The sequence below is a fragment of the Procambarus clarkii genome, chromosome 21, assembly GCF_040958095.1.
Source record: "Procambarus clarkii isolate CNS0578487 chromosome 21, FALCON_Pclarkii_2.0, whole genome shotgun sequence".
Classification (NCBI taxonomy): Eukaryota; Metazoa; Arthropoda; class Malacostraca; order Decapoda; family Cambaridae; genus Procambarus; species Procambarus clarkii.
This window is the reverse complement of record NC_091170.1, coordinates 41,554,310-41,569,894: the sequence shown is the minus strand read 5'-3', so window position 1 is coordinate 41,569,894 and position 15,585 is coordinate 41,554,310. Positions and strand designations below refer to the sequence as shown.

The window sequence follows — 15,585 nt, the reverse complement described above, 5'->3', positions numbered from 1 at the left end:
TTTCCGTATCCAAATTGGAAGCCTCTTTCCGTATCCAAATTGGAAGCCTCTTTCCGTATCCAAATCGGAAGCCTCTTTCCGTATCCAAATTGAAAGCCTCTTTCCGTATCCAAATTGAAAGCCTCTTTCCGTATCCAAATTGGAAGCCTCTTTCCGTATCCAAATTGGAAGCCTCTTTCCGTATCCAAATTGGAAGCCTCTTTCCGTATCCAAATTGGAAGCCTCTTTCCGTATCCAAATTGAAAGCCTCTTTCCGTATCCAAATTGGAAGCCTCTTTCCGTATCCAAATTGGAAGCCTCTTTCCGTATCCAAATTGGAAGCCTCTTTCCGTATCCAAATTGGAAGCCTCTTTCCGTACCCAAATTGGAAGCCTCTTTCCGTACCCAAATTGGAAGCCTCTTTCCGTATCCAAATTGGAAGCCTCTTTCCGTATCCAAATTGGAAGCCTCTTTCCGTATCCAAATTGGAAGCCTCTTTCCGTATCCAAATTGGAAGCCTCTTTCCGTATCCAAATTGGAAGCCTCTTTCCGTATCCAAATTGGAAGCCTCTTTCCGTACCCAAATTGGAAGCCTCTTTCCGTACCCAAATTGGAAGCCTCTTTCCGTATCCAACTTGGAAGCCTCTTTCCGTATCCAAATTGGAAGCCTCTTTCCGTATCCAAATTGAAAGCCTCTTTCCGTATCCAAATTGGAAGCCTCTTTCCGTATCCAAATTGGAAGCCTCTTTCCGTACCCAAATTGGAAGCCTCTTTCCGTACCCAAATTGGAAGCCTCTTTCCGTACCCAAATTGGAAGCCTCTTTCCGTACCCAAATTGGAAGCCTCTTTCCGTACCCAAATTGGAAGCCTCTTTCCGTACCCAAATTGGAAGCCTCTTTCCGTACCCAAATTGGAAGCCTCTTTCCGTACCCAAATTGGAAGCCTCTTTCCGTACCCAAATTGGAAGCCTCTTTCCGTACCCAAATTGGAAGCCTCTTTCCGTACCCAAATTGGAAGCCTCTTTCCGTACCCAAATTGGAAGCCTCTTTCCGTACCCAAATTGGAAGCCTCTTTCCGTACCCAAATTGGAAGCCTCTTTCCGTACCCAAATTGGAAGCCTCTTTCCGTACCCAAATTGGAAGCCTCTTTCCGTACCCAAATTGGAAGCCTCTTTCCGCACCCAAATTGGAAGCCTCTTTCCGCACCCAAATTGGAAGCCTCTTTCCGCACCCAAATTGGAAGCCTCTTTCCGTACCCAAATTGGAAGCCTCTTTCCGTACCCAAATTGGAAGCCTCTTTCCGTATCCAAACTCGATAGCGCTAACGTTATCCACAATCGAATACAACGGCGGCTGACACCCCACGATGGATGTTCATATCAACAATGCTAAACCAATTGAAACTGATCCGTTAGCCGTGATACAATAAGAAGAATCTCCTGCCAGACCCACCGAGCTGGTGGTGTATCCGTCCTCCGCCCGCTGCTGCTGCTGCCAGCCCTCCGCCCGTAACGCCCAGCCCAACTCTCCACCCGTAACGCCCAGCCCAACTCTCCGCCCGTAACGCCCAGCCCAACTCTCCGCCCGTAACGCCCAGCCCAACTCTCCGCCCGTAACGCCCAGCCCAACTCTCCGCCCGTAACGCCCAGCCCAACTCTCCGCCCGTAACGCCCAGCCCAACTCTCCGCCCGTAACACCCAGCCCAACTCTCCGCCCGTAACACCCAGCCCAACTCTCCGCCCGTAACGTCCAGCCCAACTCTCCGCCCGTAACGCCCAGCCCAACTCTCCGCCCGTAACGCCCAGCCCAACTCTCCGCCCGTAACGCCCAGCCCAACTCTCCGCCCGTAACACCCAGCCCAACTCTCCGCCCGTAACGCCCAGCCCAACTCTCCGCCCGTTGGGGGGAAAGTGACGTTGGTCGTTAGGTAGAGTGAAGAGGAGAATAAAATGAAAAGAAAATTGTGGTCCTTGGGAGTAGATAAGAACCAAAATTAAGTGTAAGGGAGTAGCCGAGAGAGAAAGGTTAAACAGCAGTCAAATGATTTGATGAGTGGGATGAGCAGCAGCTGAAGAAAGTAGCAGAGGCAGTAGCAGAGGCAGGAGGAGCATTCATGCATTTTCCATATCCATAGTAATTCTACACTGTTGAACTAATCCAAAGCTTAACCGCCTGCAACAGCGCCTCCACGAGACAAGTCTACAAACATGGACACGTAGACTGACAGGAACCCAGTCATTGTGAGAGGCCAACCCATTCTCCTGTTTAGATAATAGTTTCTGTAACTATGTGCACCGTAGTACAAAGATTGCCGTTCTAAGCAATTAGATAGTAGAACTTTGTGCTATTCACTGTATAGAGTCGGAAAAATGAAGCTAAAAAACAAACTTAAATATTCCTAGGCGTAGTATAGCACACATATGTACTATATTAGGCCTCAGATATCGTGTATATCGTAGGAAGGTTGGACTAGTTTAATAGGTCTTTGCAACATAAGTAGAAAATAGTTTCCCCGGCATGTCCAACTCAATAGTGCCAATATCTACTTTCGTTGTATGTCGGTATATATACTATGGTCCTCATTGTTACTATAAGTACTACCAAAATAGGAGGATGGGGGGGGCACAGGCGGTATCGTCTCCCACGGTCTGGTCAGTCATGCTGTTAGTCGCCGTTTTTCGCAATCTGACGTATGAATCACAGTCCGGTTGATCAGGTGTCCTTAGATGGTGGTTATCAAGTTCTCTCTAACACCGCTGTATATGTGCTTCTGCCTACAGTTTAGACCTATTGTCTTGTGTATGGTGCTCTGTCCTGCGCGACAGTGAATACCAGCATTATCCTCACTTTAATAAAACTTAATCGAAATCCTCAGATTAGGCAAAATTGTAATTAAGTCAATAAAGATGTTAATAATAATAAATTACACCGCGAGGGGTTGGCTAGTTGTGCCTCTTATGTGTAGAGGGAGAGTGTTGAAAAGTGTTAGGCCTTCAGTCTGCTTGAATTCACTCTCAGCGTATCTGTTGCACCTCTGCTTATCAATGGGGCTATTTTGCACTTCCTGCCATGCTTCCTGATCTCTCACGTGTGCAGATTTAGAACCATGCAGTCCCTGTAATATTTTCCACGTGTAAATTATTATGTAAACGATCTCAGCACGGTCTCCAGGTTAGCAGTTTTGTTTTCAGCTCTGAAAGGGCTTGTTAGTGTGCAATATTATTCCACCCTAAAGAGAACTATACTTTAAAGGCTCCCTAACATCCAAACACTTTTTTTTTTGTACTTGTGATAGCTACTTTGATTGTTTTCTTTATAGAAGTAATGCCTTCCGACATGATTACTCCCAAAGGTTGTATATTGCTATTTTCTTTATTTTAGCGTGATTTGACCGCATTTTATGTTGTTTCCATTTTGATTTTCCCCATTTTTTTATTATTTTCGTTTTCACCATAGCGCAGGAGCTGGAACTTGTCTTGTCTTCTTTAAACAAGTGGCCTTCCTGGAAGACGCAATTTACATCATTTTGGAGGTTTGTCGACTCCTCTATATTGTGTACTCTCATAAAATGCGTAGTGTCAACGGCTCCAGCCACCTGCCCGACCCTCAGGAGGATGAACCAATTTGCCAGGTGGTGTATTACGACGCCTGCATCCTCCCTACTTGTGCCGTATTCCCACACTCTAGTTACAGTCTAGTGGCCTCTACTGCACGGAGGGAAGAATGTTGTTATGGAAGGAGGAAAACTCTATGGAAGGACGGGAAATGAGACGAACATAGACGCCCCAACACGTACAACGTGATAACGTGACACATGGCTGCGGACACATGGCTGCGGACACATGACTGCGGACACATGACTGCGGACACATGGATAGTGCATTACAAGAACAGTGTGTTACAAGAACAGTGCGCGCGTGTTGGAAGCACAGACAGTGCGTTAGAGGTACGGAGAGATGTACAAAGCTGGGAAAGTGGAGAGACAGGTGCGACAGAACGACGGCCCCAACAAAAGTATTGGTCCGACACTAAATGGGATAAAAAAAAAAAAACGAGAAAGGAAGGGAACTATCAGGGGAAAGCGCCAAGCTATGACGACTGTATAGCACTTGAAAAGGGTCAGGATAAGGATTTGGGATGGGACGGGCGGAAGGAATGGTGCCTAAACTCTTGGACGGTCGGGGACTGAACGTCGACCTGCATGAAGCGAGACCGTCGCTCTACCGTCAAGCCCAAGTGCTTGGCAAAAGCAAACGGGAGGGATAAACGGGCGGAAAAAACTGACGAGAAGCACGGTAGAACGGACGAATAGCGCCACAGTGACGGACGAGCGGCGCCACAGTGACGGACGAGCGGCGCCACAGTGACGGACGAGCAACGCCACAGTGACGGACGAGCGGCGCCACAGTGACGGACGAGCAACGCCACAGTGACGGACGAGCAACGCCACAGTGACGGACGAGCAACGCCACAGTGACGGACGAGCAACGCCACAGTGACGGACGAGCAACGCCACAGTGACGGACGAGCAACGCCACAGTGACGGACGAGCAACGCCACAGTGACGGACGAGCAACGCCACAGTGACGGACGAGCAACGCCACAGTGACGGACGAGCAACGCCACAGTGACGGACGAGTAACGCCACAGTGACGGACGAGTAACGCCACAGTGACGGACGAGTAACGCCACAGTGACGGACGAGTAACGCCACAGTGACGGACGAGTAACGCTGGGGTGTAAATGGATGCTGTAGAACCCGACCGTATAAGCACATTTAGTAGAGTGCCACAGTCGGCGCCACTGAGGTCAGCAGAAAACTTATATGTTCAGCACAGGAACGTTTGACCCAAAACTTGAACCAAATCCACACGCGCACACTCCCACCAAACAAAATTGCATTCAAATACCAATCTAATAGGCAGTTAACCATTAACTACCCAGCTCTCAGCCACCAAAGTTATCTTAGCAAGTGCGCCGACAATGTGCTCTCAGCTGACACCACACTTAGCAAGTGCGCCGACAAAGTGCTCTCAGCGGACACCGCATTAACCAAGTGCGCCGACAAAGTGCTCTCAGCGGACACCGCATTAACCAAGTGCGCCGACAAAGTGCTCTCAGCGGACACCGCATTAACCAAGTGCGCTGACAAAGTGCTCTCAGCGGACACCGCATTAACCAAGTGCGCCGACAAAGTGCTCTCAGCGGACACCGCATTAACCAAGTGCGCTGACAAAGTGCTCTCAGCGGACACCGCATTAACCAAGTGCGCCGACAAAGTGCTCTCAGCGGACACCGCATTAACCAAGTGCGCCGACAAAGTGCTCTCAGCGGACACCGCATTAAGCAAGTGCGCCGACAAAGTGCTCTCAGCGGACACCGCACTTAGCAAGTGCGCCCGCTACCTATTGTTGAAGTAACAGCGCATCTGTACTTGTCTATGACTATCTTTTCATAGTTATTTTTGCTCTATTTCCTCTCCATAGCTTTACTCTCTCTTCCGTCCGACTTTGGGGTAGTGTGAGATGGTTAGCTTACACAGGTAAACAATAGCTTCCGCATTTTTGTGTACGCGAACATGGAGTTGTGGAGGCCATAGGGGGAGAGATGGGGGGGGTGAAAGGTACACTGGCAGATGAGTACGGGGTGTGAAGACGAGGAATAAGGTAAGGGTGGTGAAGGGAAAGGTAGACAAGGAAGGGAGGAAAGATGAGGTGAGGGAGCGTGGGAAGGATTTACCAGCGTCTGAGGCAAGCAGCAGCCAGATCACATTTTGGCAACAAACCCTCGTGCTTGCTTGGTGAGCTGTGTGTGTGTGTGTGTGTGTGTGTGTGTGTGTGTGTGTGTGTGTGTGTGTGTGTGTGTGTGTGTGTGTGTACTCACCTAATTGTGCTTGCGGGGGTTGAGCTCTAGCTCTTTGGTCTCGCCTCTCAACCATCAGTCAACAGGTGTACAGGTACCTGAGCCTATTGGGCTCTATCATATCTACACTTGAAACTGTGTATGGAGTCAGCCTCCACCACATCACTTCCTAATGCAGAGTGAGTGAGTGAGTGAGTGAGTGAGTGAGTGAGTGAGTGAGTGAGTGAGTGAGTGAGTGAGTGAGTGAGTGAGTGAGTGAGTGTGCGCGTGCGTGCGTGCGCGTACCCCCTCACCCTGTGACGTGAACGCTGTGTGCTCCTGCCTGCACTCACCGATCTGCGTCTACACAATCGAGCTTCAGCTCTTGCATCCCGCCTTTGCAGCCGTCGGTGGTCTGATGCGATGATTCCTCACCCGATGTCGCCCTTTGATATTCATTGTAAAAATCGTGGACAGGGTTGGAAACTTTTACCCTCTTCACTAGTTCATTCCCCTTTCACACACCACTTAGGTTAAAGAAATGTTTTCTTACATCTATGGCTCAGCTGTGTCATAGATTCTGAGTCATAAAGGCCCTTCACCCTATGAGTTACCCAAGAGTTGTCAACTCTCTCTAAAGATAAGGGGCATGACCAACCAACTTCTGAAAGTATTAAAAAAAGAGAGAGAACTAGGTAAACTCCGGCATCCAACACCCTGGTTGACCAGACCACCAACCAGAAGGCCTAGTCAGAAACCGGGCCGCCAGGACATTAATCCCTGGAACGAACACGTGGTAAATACAAGGTTTGTACAGGAGTATGGAGTTCCTGACACCAGCCAGTAACCTGGGAGCTCCCCCCCCCCTCTTCCCATTGCCTGTGGCAAGCCTTACCCTACTAGTAAGGTAAATTTCCTTACCTTACTAGTAGGGTAAGGAAACTTACCCTCGCCAATTTCGAGTATGGTATTGACGCAATCTTGTGTGTCTGGGTCAATTTAATTCAATTTGTTTATTATGCACCCCATACCCATCCCGTGGGCGGTGGAGGAGAGGGTTACAGAGGCTTATAATGGGTTCAGGTGACTTATGTCTACTTTGGGTGTTTCTGGCAGACAGTGTTCACTGTGTGCCGCCCTTCTGGTCTGCGCTGTCTTGTCACCGCTGTCATATGGTATGGAAGGGACGGTATATTTAAGGTCCATTGAAATACATTAAATAACCTGTAATTACCTTACGTATAAGTATTTTAAATAAAGTGTATTTATTATTTGTATCCGCAGAATCGAGCTATTAGCTCTTGGACCCCCGCCTTTCTAACCAATCTATTTTTTCTATATGTCTACATGTTTCTCTCAAACACACGCGCACACATCCCCAGGAAGCAGCCCGTAGCAGCCGTCTAACTCCCAGGTACCTATTTACTTCTAGGGGAACAGGAGTAATCTGCGTGAAATAAACTAAATTCTACCCATTTGTTTCTGCCTCGTCCGGGAATCGAACCCGAGCTCTTAGGACTACGACCCCCGAGCGCTGTCCACTCAGCCGCGAGGCCCCATTTACCTCGCGAGGTATATGGGGGCCCATATAACTTGGGGCCCTATAAACACAAACACACACACACACACACGCAAGAGGTGTGTGAGTGCGCGCTCATCCCACCCGCTTTCGAAACTGAAAATCACTAGCAGAATCATCTAGAACTAGAGATTGTACCCAAGAGGCTGGAGACCTCCTCTACCTGCAAGTATCTAGGACAATGCCCCACGACGCAGTGGATTTCCACGTGGGACGGTAAAATACGTGAGATGTGGACGTCATACCTCACAGTGATGCCTATAAACCTTGCAAGAAATTTAGAGCAGGAGGAGACAGAAACACAGGACCTGTCACCTCAGACAAGTTAACAAATTTAGTATTCGTTCATTTCTGCTCTGCAGCGGAAGAAAACCGAGGCTTACATTAAGTGGAAAAAAAAATATTGACATCTTTATCTATAAAATAGAATATCTGTTTGTTGGAGGACATAATAATAGAATATCGGTTGGAGGACAGACACTTGCGGTTTGCCTCACGCGGCTTTGCAAGATGATGTGTGATTGTGTGGGGAGTGTCATAGGGAGGGTCGGGGCCAACCCCCTCCCCTCCCATGACCCTCTTTCAGTATAACTGGCTTCTTCTACGACTACGAACGACTTCTATAGTCTTCAACAAGGGATTCGCTTCCCGGAGACTTTTCAAAAGTGTTTCGGAAGTAGTGCCTATCACATGCCTCTTTATGACTAACAATCCTGTGTGATGGGGATTTTTTAGCATCACGTAGTTAGCTTTTTTGACACACTGTACCTCACTTCATATAGTCTAGGGTAGCTGCACTAATGCACATGTACCTAATGTATTAATAAAAAAAATCATTAACCCAACATTTGCGAGTGGAGACTACCTGATTACCACCACCTGGCCTTCCACGACCAACCATCCTGCGAGACGGGGACGTTATAGCGTCACGTGGAATATACCTCCTTAGTATACCTACTCCAGAGCACCTGCACAAATGTACATGTACCTCAATGTGTTAAGAAAACTGCACATATCGTAACCACAATGTTGCTGCAGCGTTGTATCAATGTTACAGTAGTAAACTAACATGGCCTTTCCTAGGTGAGTATACTATATGTTCTGAGACGGACAGAGACCCGGGCACCACCGGTAATTATAATATATATATAATATTATATATATATATATATATATATATATATATATATTATATATATTATATATATTATATATATAATATATATATTATATATATATATATAATATATATATTATATATATAATAATATATATTATATTATATATATTTATTATATATGAAGGCCACGTCCGGGCGGGACCCCAAAATAATGGGGAACGCTCAAGCAGGCGATAACCTCAAGAAACCCTTGAGCCAAGACCTCATTCCTTGTCAACAAAATTAACCACTCTGCTCCACCACACCGCCTGTCCTCCCTCATAGTCTCCACCACACCGCCTGTCCTCCCTCATAGTCTCCACCACACCGCCTGTCCTCCCTCATAGTCTCCACCACACTGCCTGTCCTCCCTCATAGTCTCCACCACACTGCCTGTCCTCCCTCATAGTCTCCACCACACCGCCTGTCCTCCCTCATAGTCTCCACCACACCGCCTGTCCTCCCTCATAGTCTCCACCACACCGCCTGTCCTCCCTCATAGTCTCCACCACACTGCCTGTCCTCCCTCATAGTCTCCACCACACTGCCTGTCCTCCCTCATAGTCTCCACCACACTGCCTGTCCTCCCTCATAGTCTCCACCACACCGCCTGTCCTCCCTCATAGTCTCCACCACACCGCCTGTCCTCCCTCATAGTCTCCACCACACCGCCTGTCCTCCCTCATAGTCTCCACCACACTGCCAGCCCTCCCTCTCATAACCCCCCCCCCCCGTCCCCCACCCACTACTGACACCTTGCACAAACTCTCCCACTGACTTAACACCTAACAAATATAGCCTTTTTGTTGTCTAAAAAGAGAACGTAAGCGTGTAAGGCGAGGCCCTCTTGAGAAAGATTTCAATTTAACAGCGCCAGTGCTACTTATAAAGGCAGAGGCAGGGCGGGCGGCCGGACAAGCAGTAGCACCACCTCCTCCTCCTCCCGCTCACAAGCAAGCAGAGCCAAATGTTTTACCTTGGAGATGCCAACCGGTGGGGGGTGGGGGGGGGCGGCGAGTGCCACAAAGGGAGGGGGTTGGGAAGTTTCAAAGCAAGTGGGGGGAGGGGCATGAGGTAGAGAAATTATTATATATATATATATATATATATATATATATATATATATATATATATATATATATATATATATATATATATATATGTGTGTGTGTATGTGTGTGTGTATGTGTGTGTGTATGTGTGTGTGTATGTGTGTGTGTATGTGTGTGTGTATGTGTGTGTGTGTGTGTGTGTATGTGTGTGTGTGTGTATGTGTGTGTGTGTGTGTGTGTGTGTGTATGTGTGTGTGTGTGTGTGTGTGTGTGTGTGTGTGTGTGTGTGTGTGTGTGTGTGTGTGTGTGTGTGTACGTGTGTGTGTGTGTGTACGTGTGTGTGTGTGTGTGTGTGTGTGTGTGTTCACCTAGTTGTGTTTGCGGGGGTTGAGCTTTGCTCTTTCGGCCCGCCTCTCAACCGTCAATCAACTGTTTACTATTTTTTTTCACACCACACACACACACACACACACACACACACACACACACACACACACACACACACACACACACACACACACACACACACCAGGAAGCAGCCCATGACAGCTGACTAACTCCCAGGTACCTATTTACTGCTCGGTAACAGGGGTATTCAGGGTGAAAAAAAATTTGCGCATTTGTTTCTGCCTGGTGCGGGAATCGAACCCGCGCCACAGAATTGCGAGTCCTGCGCGCTATCCACCAGGCCCCCTGGTATATATATATGTATGTGTGTGTGTGTGTGTGTGTGTGTGTGTTGGGGGGGGGGGGTGGGGGGGGTGGGGGTGGTGGGGGTGGTGGGGGTGGTGGGGGTGGTGGGGGTGGTGGGGGTTGGGGGGGGGGTTGGGGGGGGGCGGGGGGGGTGGAGGGGGGGTGGTGGGGGTGGAGGGGGGTGGGTGGAGGGGGGGGGGTGGATGGGGGGTGGAGGGGGGGTGGAGGTGGGGTGGAGGGGGGGGGTGGAGGGGTGGTGGAGGGGGGGTGGTGGAGGGGGTGGTGGAGGAGGGGGTGGTGGAGGGGGGGGGTGGAGAGGGGGGGTTGAAAAACACCCCCGCCCTCCCTTCCTGACAACGAATAACAAGCAGGATCTTGTGAATGATCTGTGCCTGTTGAGATGCAGTAGAGTACAGGAGAATGACCTCCTCCCCTTTCCCGGGCACCTCCTCCCCCATGGTACCCAAACCCCTGCCCCTCACACCCCACACCAGACCCCCAGTCCTGCACACACACACACCTTCACACCCCCAACGCAACCTGGCCATCACTCGTTATTTCGTTGATAACCTTGAGATGAGTGCTACAACCATCCGAGGGCCACCACCAACAACCACCCGAGGGCCACCACCAACAACCACCCGAGGGCCACCACCAACAACCACCCGAGGGCCACCACCAACAACCATCAGAGGGCCACCACCAACAACCATCAGAGGGCCACCTTTCGCTATACTAAAACTCGTATAGTACATTTTCCTTGAAGGAGCAAGCAAGCACACGTCTTTGTGTGCTGTTCTAATATCTGCCTGCTGGCGAATTCTGTGCTTCTTGCCACCCCCCAGCCTCACTGACCCCCATACTGTACCCAAAGCCCCAGCCTCCAAGACCCAATGCAGTACCCCAAGCCCCAGCCTCACAGACCCTATGCAGTACCCCAAGCCCCAGCCTCCAAGACCCTATACAGTACCCCAAGCCCCAGCCTCCAAGACCCTATGCAGTACCCCAAGCCCCAGCCTCCATCCTGCAGTTATTAAGTAGCAACTACATGCAAGACTTAAAGCTAGATATTTATATATTCTAGTAAGGAGTCTCTGAGAAAGAGGAGTGACTTACATTAAAGACAGCCTCGTGTCCTGGAGAGAACCTCATGGAATTTATCACCTATAACACAAAAATAATAAAAATCAGTTAATTTGATAACTGTGAAGCTTAAATATTAAACACTATATTATTGGCAATACTAATAATCAAAACAATAACTGCAAAATAATAAACTAAAGTAGTGAAAGTAATGGTAATGAAAATTTTTTTGACCAAATCAATAAAAGTCAAGACAACAGTAAATAAAAGGGATAAAAATAAGTGGCAACATAATATTAACGGTAAAATAATAATATAATGTAAGCCTAACTCGCGATATCAAAATATGAAATGACAGGAGTCTATGATTTCGTGGTACTTTATGAAGCAGCCATCATTTTTTGACAAGAATAATTACCGGATAATATTCGAATGATCTTAGTCCATTTTCCTTTGGAGTGATATAATACACATTCTGAGAATGTTCTACAATTTTTGGTTGGTATGCTACAATCTTCACTCATTGGGAGTAGGCTAAAACAATCTCCATCCTTAGAGGCTGTTAATTTCCACATAATTGGGAGTTGCCACATGGAATAGGCCTACTCTTGGTGGAGTGCCACAATCTACAATCTTGAGGGGCCAAACACTCCACATTCTTATAGAGAACCACAGTCCACTTTACTGCCTGGTAAACCACTCTACATTCTTGCAGAGTAAAACGATTCGCCGCAAAGTAATACTGGGAGGTGCCACAAAGCACTTCTCGGAGTGCCACAATCAATATAATTTGCCTGGAATTATGTTTAGAGCGAAGAGAAGGAATGAGTGTGAAGGGAATGTGGGTATACCGCTGCCAGTGTCGCCTCCCCCTTGCGGTGTTACACCCCCATTACTGCCATTAGCTATGTGTATCTCAAATTCCCTCGAGCGTTAATACTATGCAACCATGCATGTGCAACATTTGTCCACAACACCCTACCGTATCAACCTGTTGGACCCGCTGACCTTACTGAAGTAGACAAGTTCAATAACTGTAAGGGACTGACTGGACCAGCAGTACAACTTAGTTTACGACTAGAATCAAGAGACTTTTGGCCCCCAGGGGGAAGAGGCACCAGAAGTTGTTCTTAAAGAATTGAGCTCGGAGCTCATTGAGACAAGGAGAGAAGCTGCCAGCTTCCTGATCTCGTCGGGATCCTGGGAGGAGCTCTGGGGGTTTCACAACTTTTAGCCTTTCATTGCAATCTTTTATTTATAACCATATTTGAACAAAGGATCTGTTAAGCAATACAAATACAAAATTTATTATGGATTCCCTGATTGCGTATTAGTGCCCCGTTCTCTTCATAATTTGATAAGTGGCACCCACTGGCGCGTATGAATTACATACCCGTGTGTGTGTATATATATATATATATATATATATATATATATATATATATATATATATATATATTATATATATATATATGTCGTACCTAGTAGCCAGAACGCACTTCTCAGCCTACTATGCATGGCCCGATTTGCCTAATAAGCCAAGTTTTCATGAATTAATTGTTTTTCGACTACCTAACCTAACTTTTTCCGCTACCTAACCTAACCTATAAAGATAGGTTAGGTTAGGTAGGGTTGGTCATATATCTACGTTAATTTTAACTCCAATAAAAAAAAATTGACCTCATACATTATGAAATGGGTAGCTTTATCATTTCATAAGAAAAAAATTAGAGAAAATATAATAATTCAGGAAAACTTGGCTTATTAGGCAAATCGGGCCTTGCATAGTAGGCAGAGAAGTGCGTTCTGGCTACTAGGTACGACTATATATATATATATATATATATATATATATATATATATATATATATATATATATATATATATATATATATATATATATAATCACACACCATTTAAATTAAGCATCTCGAGGCGTCAGACCATAATAAATTGTGAAAATGAACTTTGGAGAGTTAATTTTTCAGCGTCCCTCGACAGAAGAAAAACGTAAGAAATATTGAGAATATTAGTGTTTAAATTAAATTATATATATATATATATATATATATATATATATATATATATATATATATATATATATATATATATATATATATATATATATATATAATATATATATATATAATATATATATATATAATATATATATATATTCTCGCTGCTTTAACTGTAGGCCGATTTATGCAAATCTCAACCGTGCCGAGAATCCTCTCTAAATGGGTATGGAATTACCTTCTCGAAGATAATATGGTAAAGAAAATGCTCCTCAGTACTGGTTACTCTAATGCCTATATCTATGAAAGTATGAAAGTTTACAATCTACAAATGTAAAATGCACAGAGAACATGACAAACAAACAAATTCTAAACCAACACACTAAAATTGGAAGTATCCCACAAGAGCCCAAGTGTTGAACCTATTTATGAGAAACATTTACCATGCCCCAAACCCTTTCTAGAACACCAAGATACTGTACACGTTTTCTTGTCCAGCAGGAGACTGCAAGCTTCTAGGAAGAAAATCAAGAGTTCTAAACTAGAAAACCTAGAGTTCTCAGGTGTGACTGGATCCCGCGACCAAGATTTTCCCGTCCGCTGACGCTACCCACCAACCCTAGAGTAACCTAACACACACCGCCTGGTGCTGTATATTGGTGTGACCAACCGTGTCGTACCCTGCGCCAACACCATACGATACAGACCAACACCTATAGTCATAACCTCACTCAAAGACACACACATTAATGGTTGACGCCAGATATTAAAAACGACTCCGTCCAAACTAAGAGATCCTTGTGAGAACATGAGGGAACATGATGGTGATGGAACCTGCCACCCAACACCTTTTATTCTCTACCCATTTGGTCACCCTCAGTCACACGTCCCGCCTCTCCCAGTGTTTTGGATCTCCGTATAAGCTGAGTATAACGTATAGCCTAAGTATAACGCGTCGAAATGTCATGCAAATAACTGCTTTACTTTTGGAGAAAGCAGCTGCTTTACTTGGATATATAAAACCATTAATCAGTAACGCTAATGCAAGCCCCCCCCCCCAAAAAAAAAAATCCTCACTATCACGCAGGCTGTTTTCCACTCCGTAAAAAATGCAATGGATTAGGTTAACTAAAAGCGTTCAAACCTAGGTTAACTCACCAGTACACCCTCCTCCTCCCTTATCCCGTAGCCGATACTCTCCAGTCCTTAAGCGTCAATACTAAGGGGTTAATAAATTACCTAAACCACCGTAATTTTTGTCTGGATCGATTGCTTGAAAAATGTAGTGTGATCAATAAGACGACGGGTTGAATCATCATGACCTGCTCTTCATGACACTAGACCTAGGGAGGAATTTTATTGCTCGCTAATAGCCCCATTCAAAGCTAGAAAATCTGTCTATGTGGAGAACACACACTTATTTAAGTACTCAAATCCATATAATCAAACAATTGACATTATTGGTATCATACCACAAACTGAACTCCCCGGAGCACTAAAGATAATGAATTCTTTACGGGGAAATATTATCGAGACCGGTTCTAAACCTGCACACTGAAATCATTCCTTGCGAGTCCACGAGGCAAGACGGAATAAGGGAAATATTTCCTTCGTTGTTCAAGACGGGACCTAATAAGACGCCTCTAAGAGGGTACCGGATCAATCGGGCTGTGATTTCTACGTCAGACTTCTCGCAGCGGTGTGAAACCTGTCCGCAGTCCTTGCTTGACTTCGCATGGCAGCGTCAAGCATGGCCGGGTTTCAGGACTAGAACTCCCAGAACCCCATCCAGGTACAACAGCCTGGTTGACCAAACCGTCAACCTGGAGACCAGGTCAGAGACTGGATCCCGGGGACATTGATTCTCGGAACGAACTCAACGTATTCAAACCGTTCATTTGCATAGCCCACAATGCTATCTTGGATTATGTACGGTAGGCCATTGTTCTTGGAAATTCAAAGGAAAGCAAAAACTTATTAAACTTTTCATCTACAGTTCAATAAAGTATAGACCTAAGAAAATCTTCATTTTGTTAGTCTCATCGAGGTCGTAAACTCTCAGGTGCCTATTTACTAATAGATGAATAGAGAGGCATAAGGTACAAGGTAACGTGACCAAACATTTCGCTCTACCAGGAACCCAATCCGGGTCTCATAGGTTGTGAGTCGAGAGCGCTATCTA

The 15,585-nt window shown here is 46.3% G+C and overlaps 1 protein-coding gene across 1 annotated transcript in view; it reads right to left on the bottom strand.

The window, feature by feature from the left end:
- Positions 1-15,585, bottom strand: part of LOC123760700 (protein bric-a-brac 2) — a 302,081-nt gene that overhangs the window by 267,635 nt on the left and 18,861 nt on the right. The window contains exon 2 of the mRNA XM_069328350.1: positions 11,419-11,466. Coding sequence (XP_069184451.1) covers positions 11,419-11,466 — 48 coding nt within the window. The remainder of the gene's footprint in view (positions 1-11,418; positions 11,467-15,585) is intronic.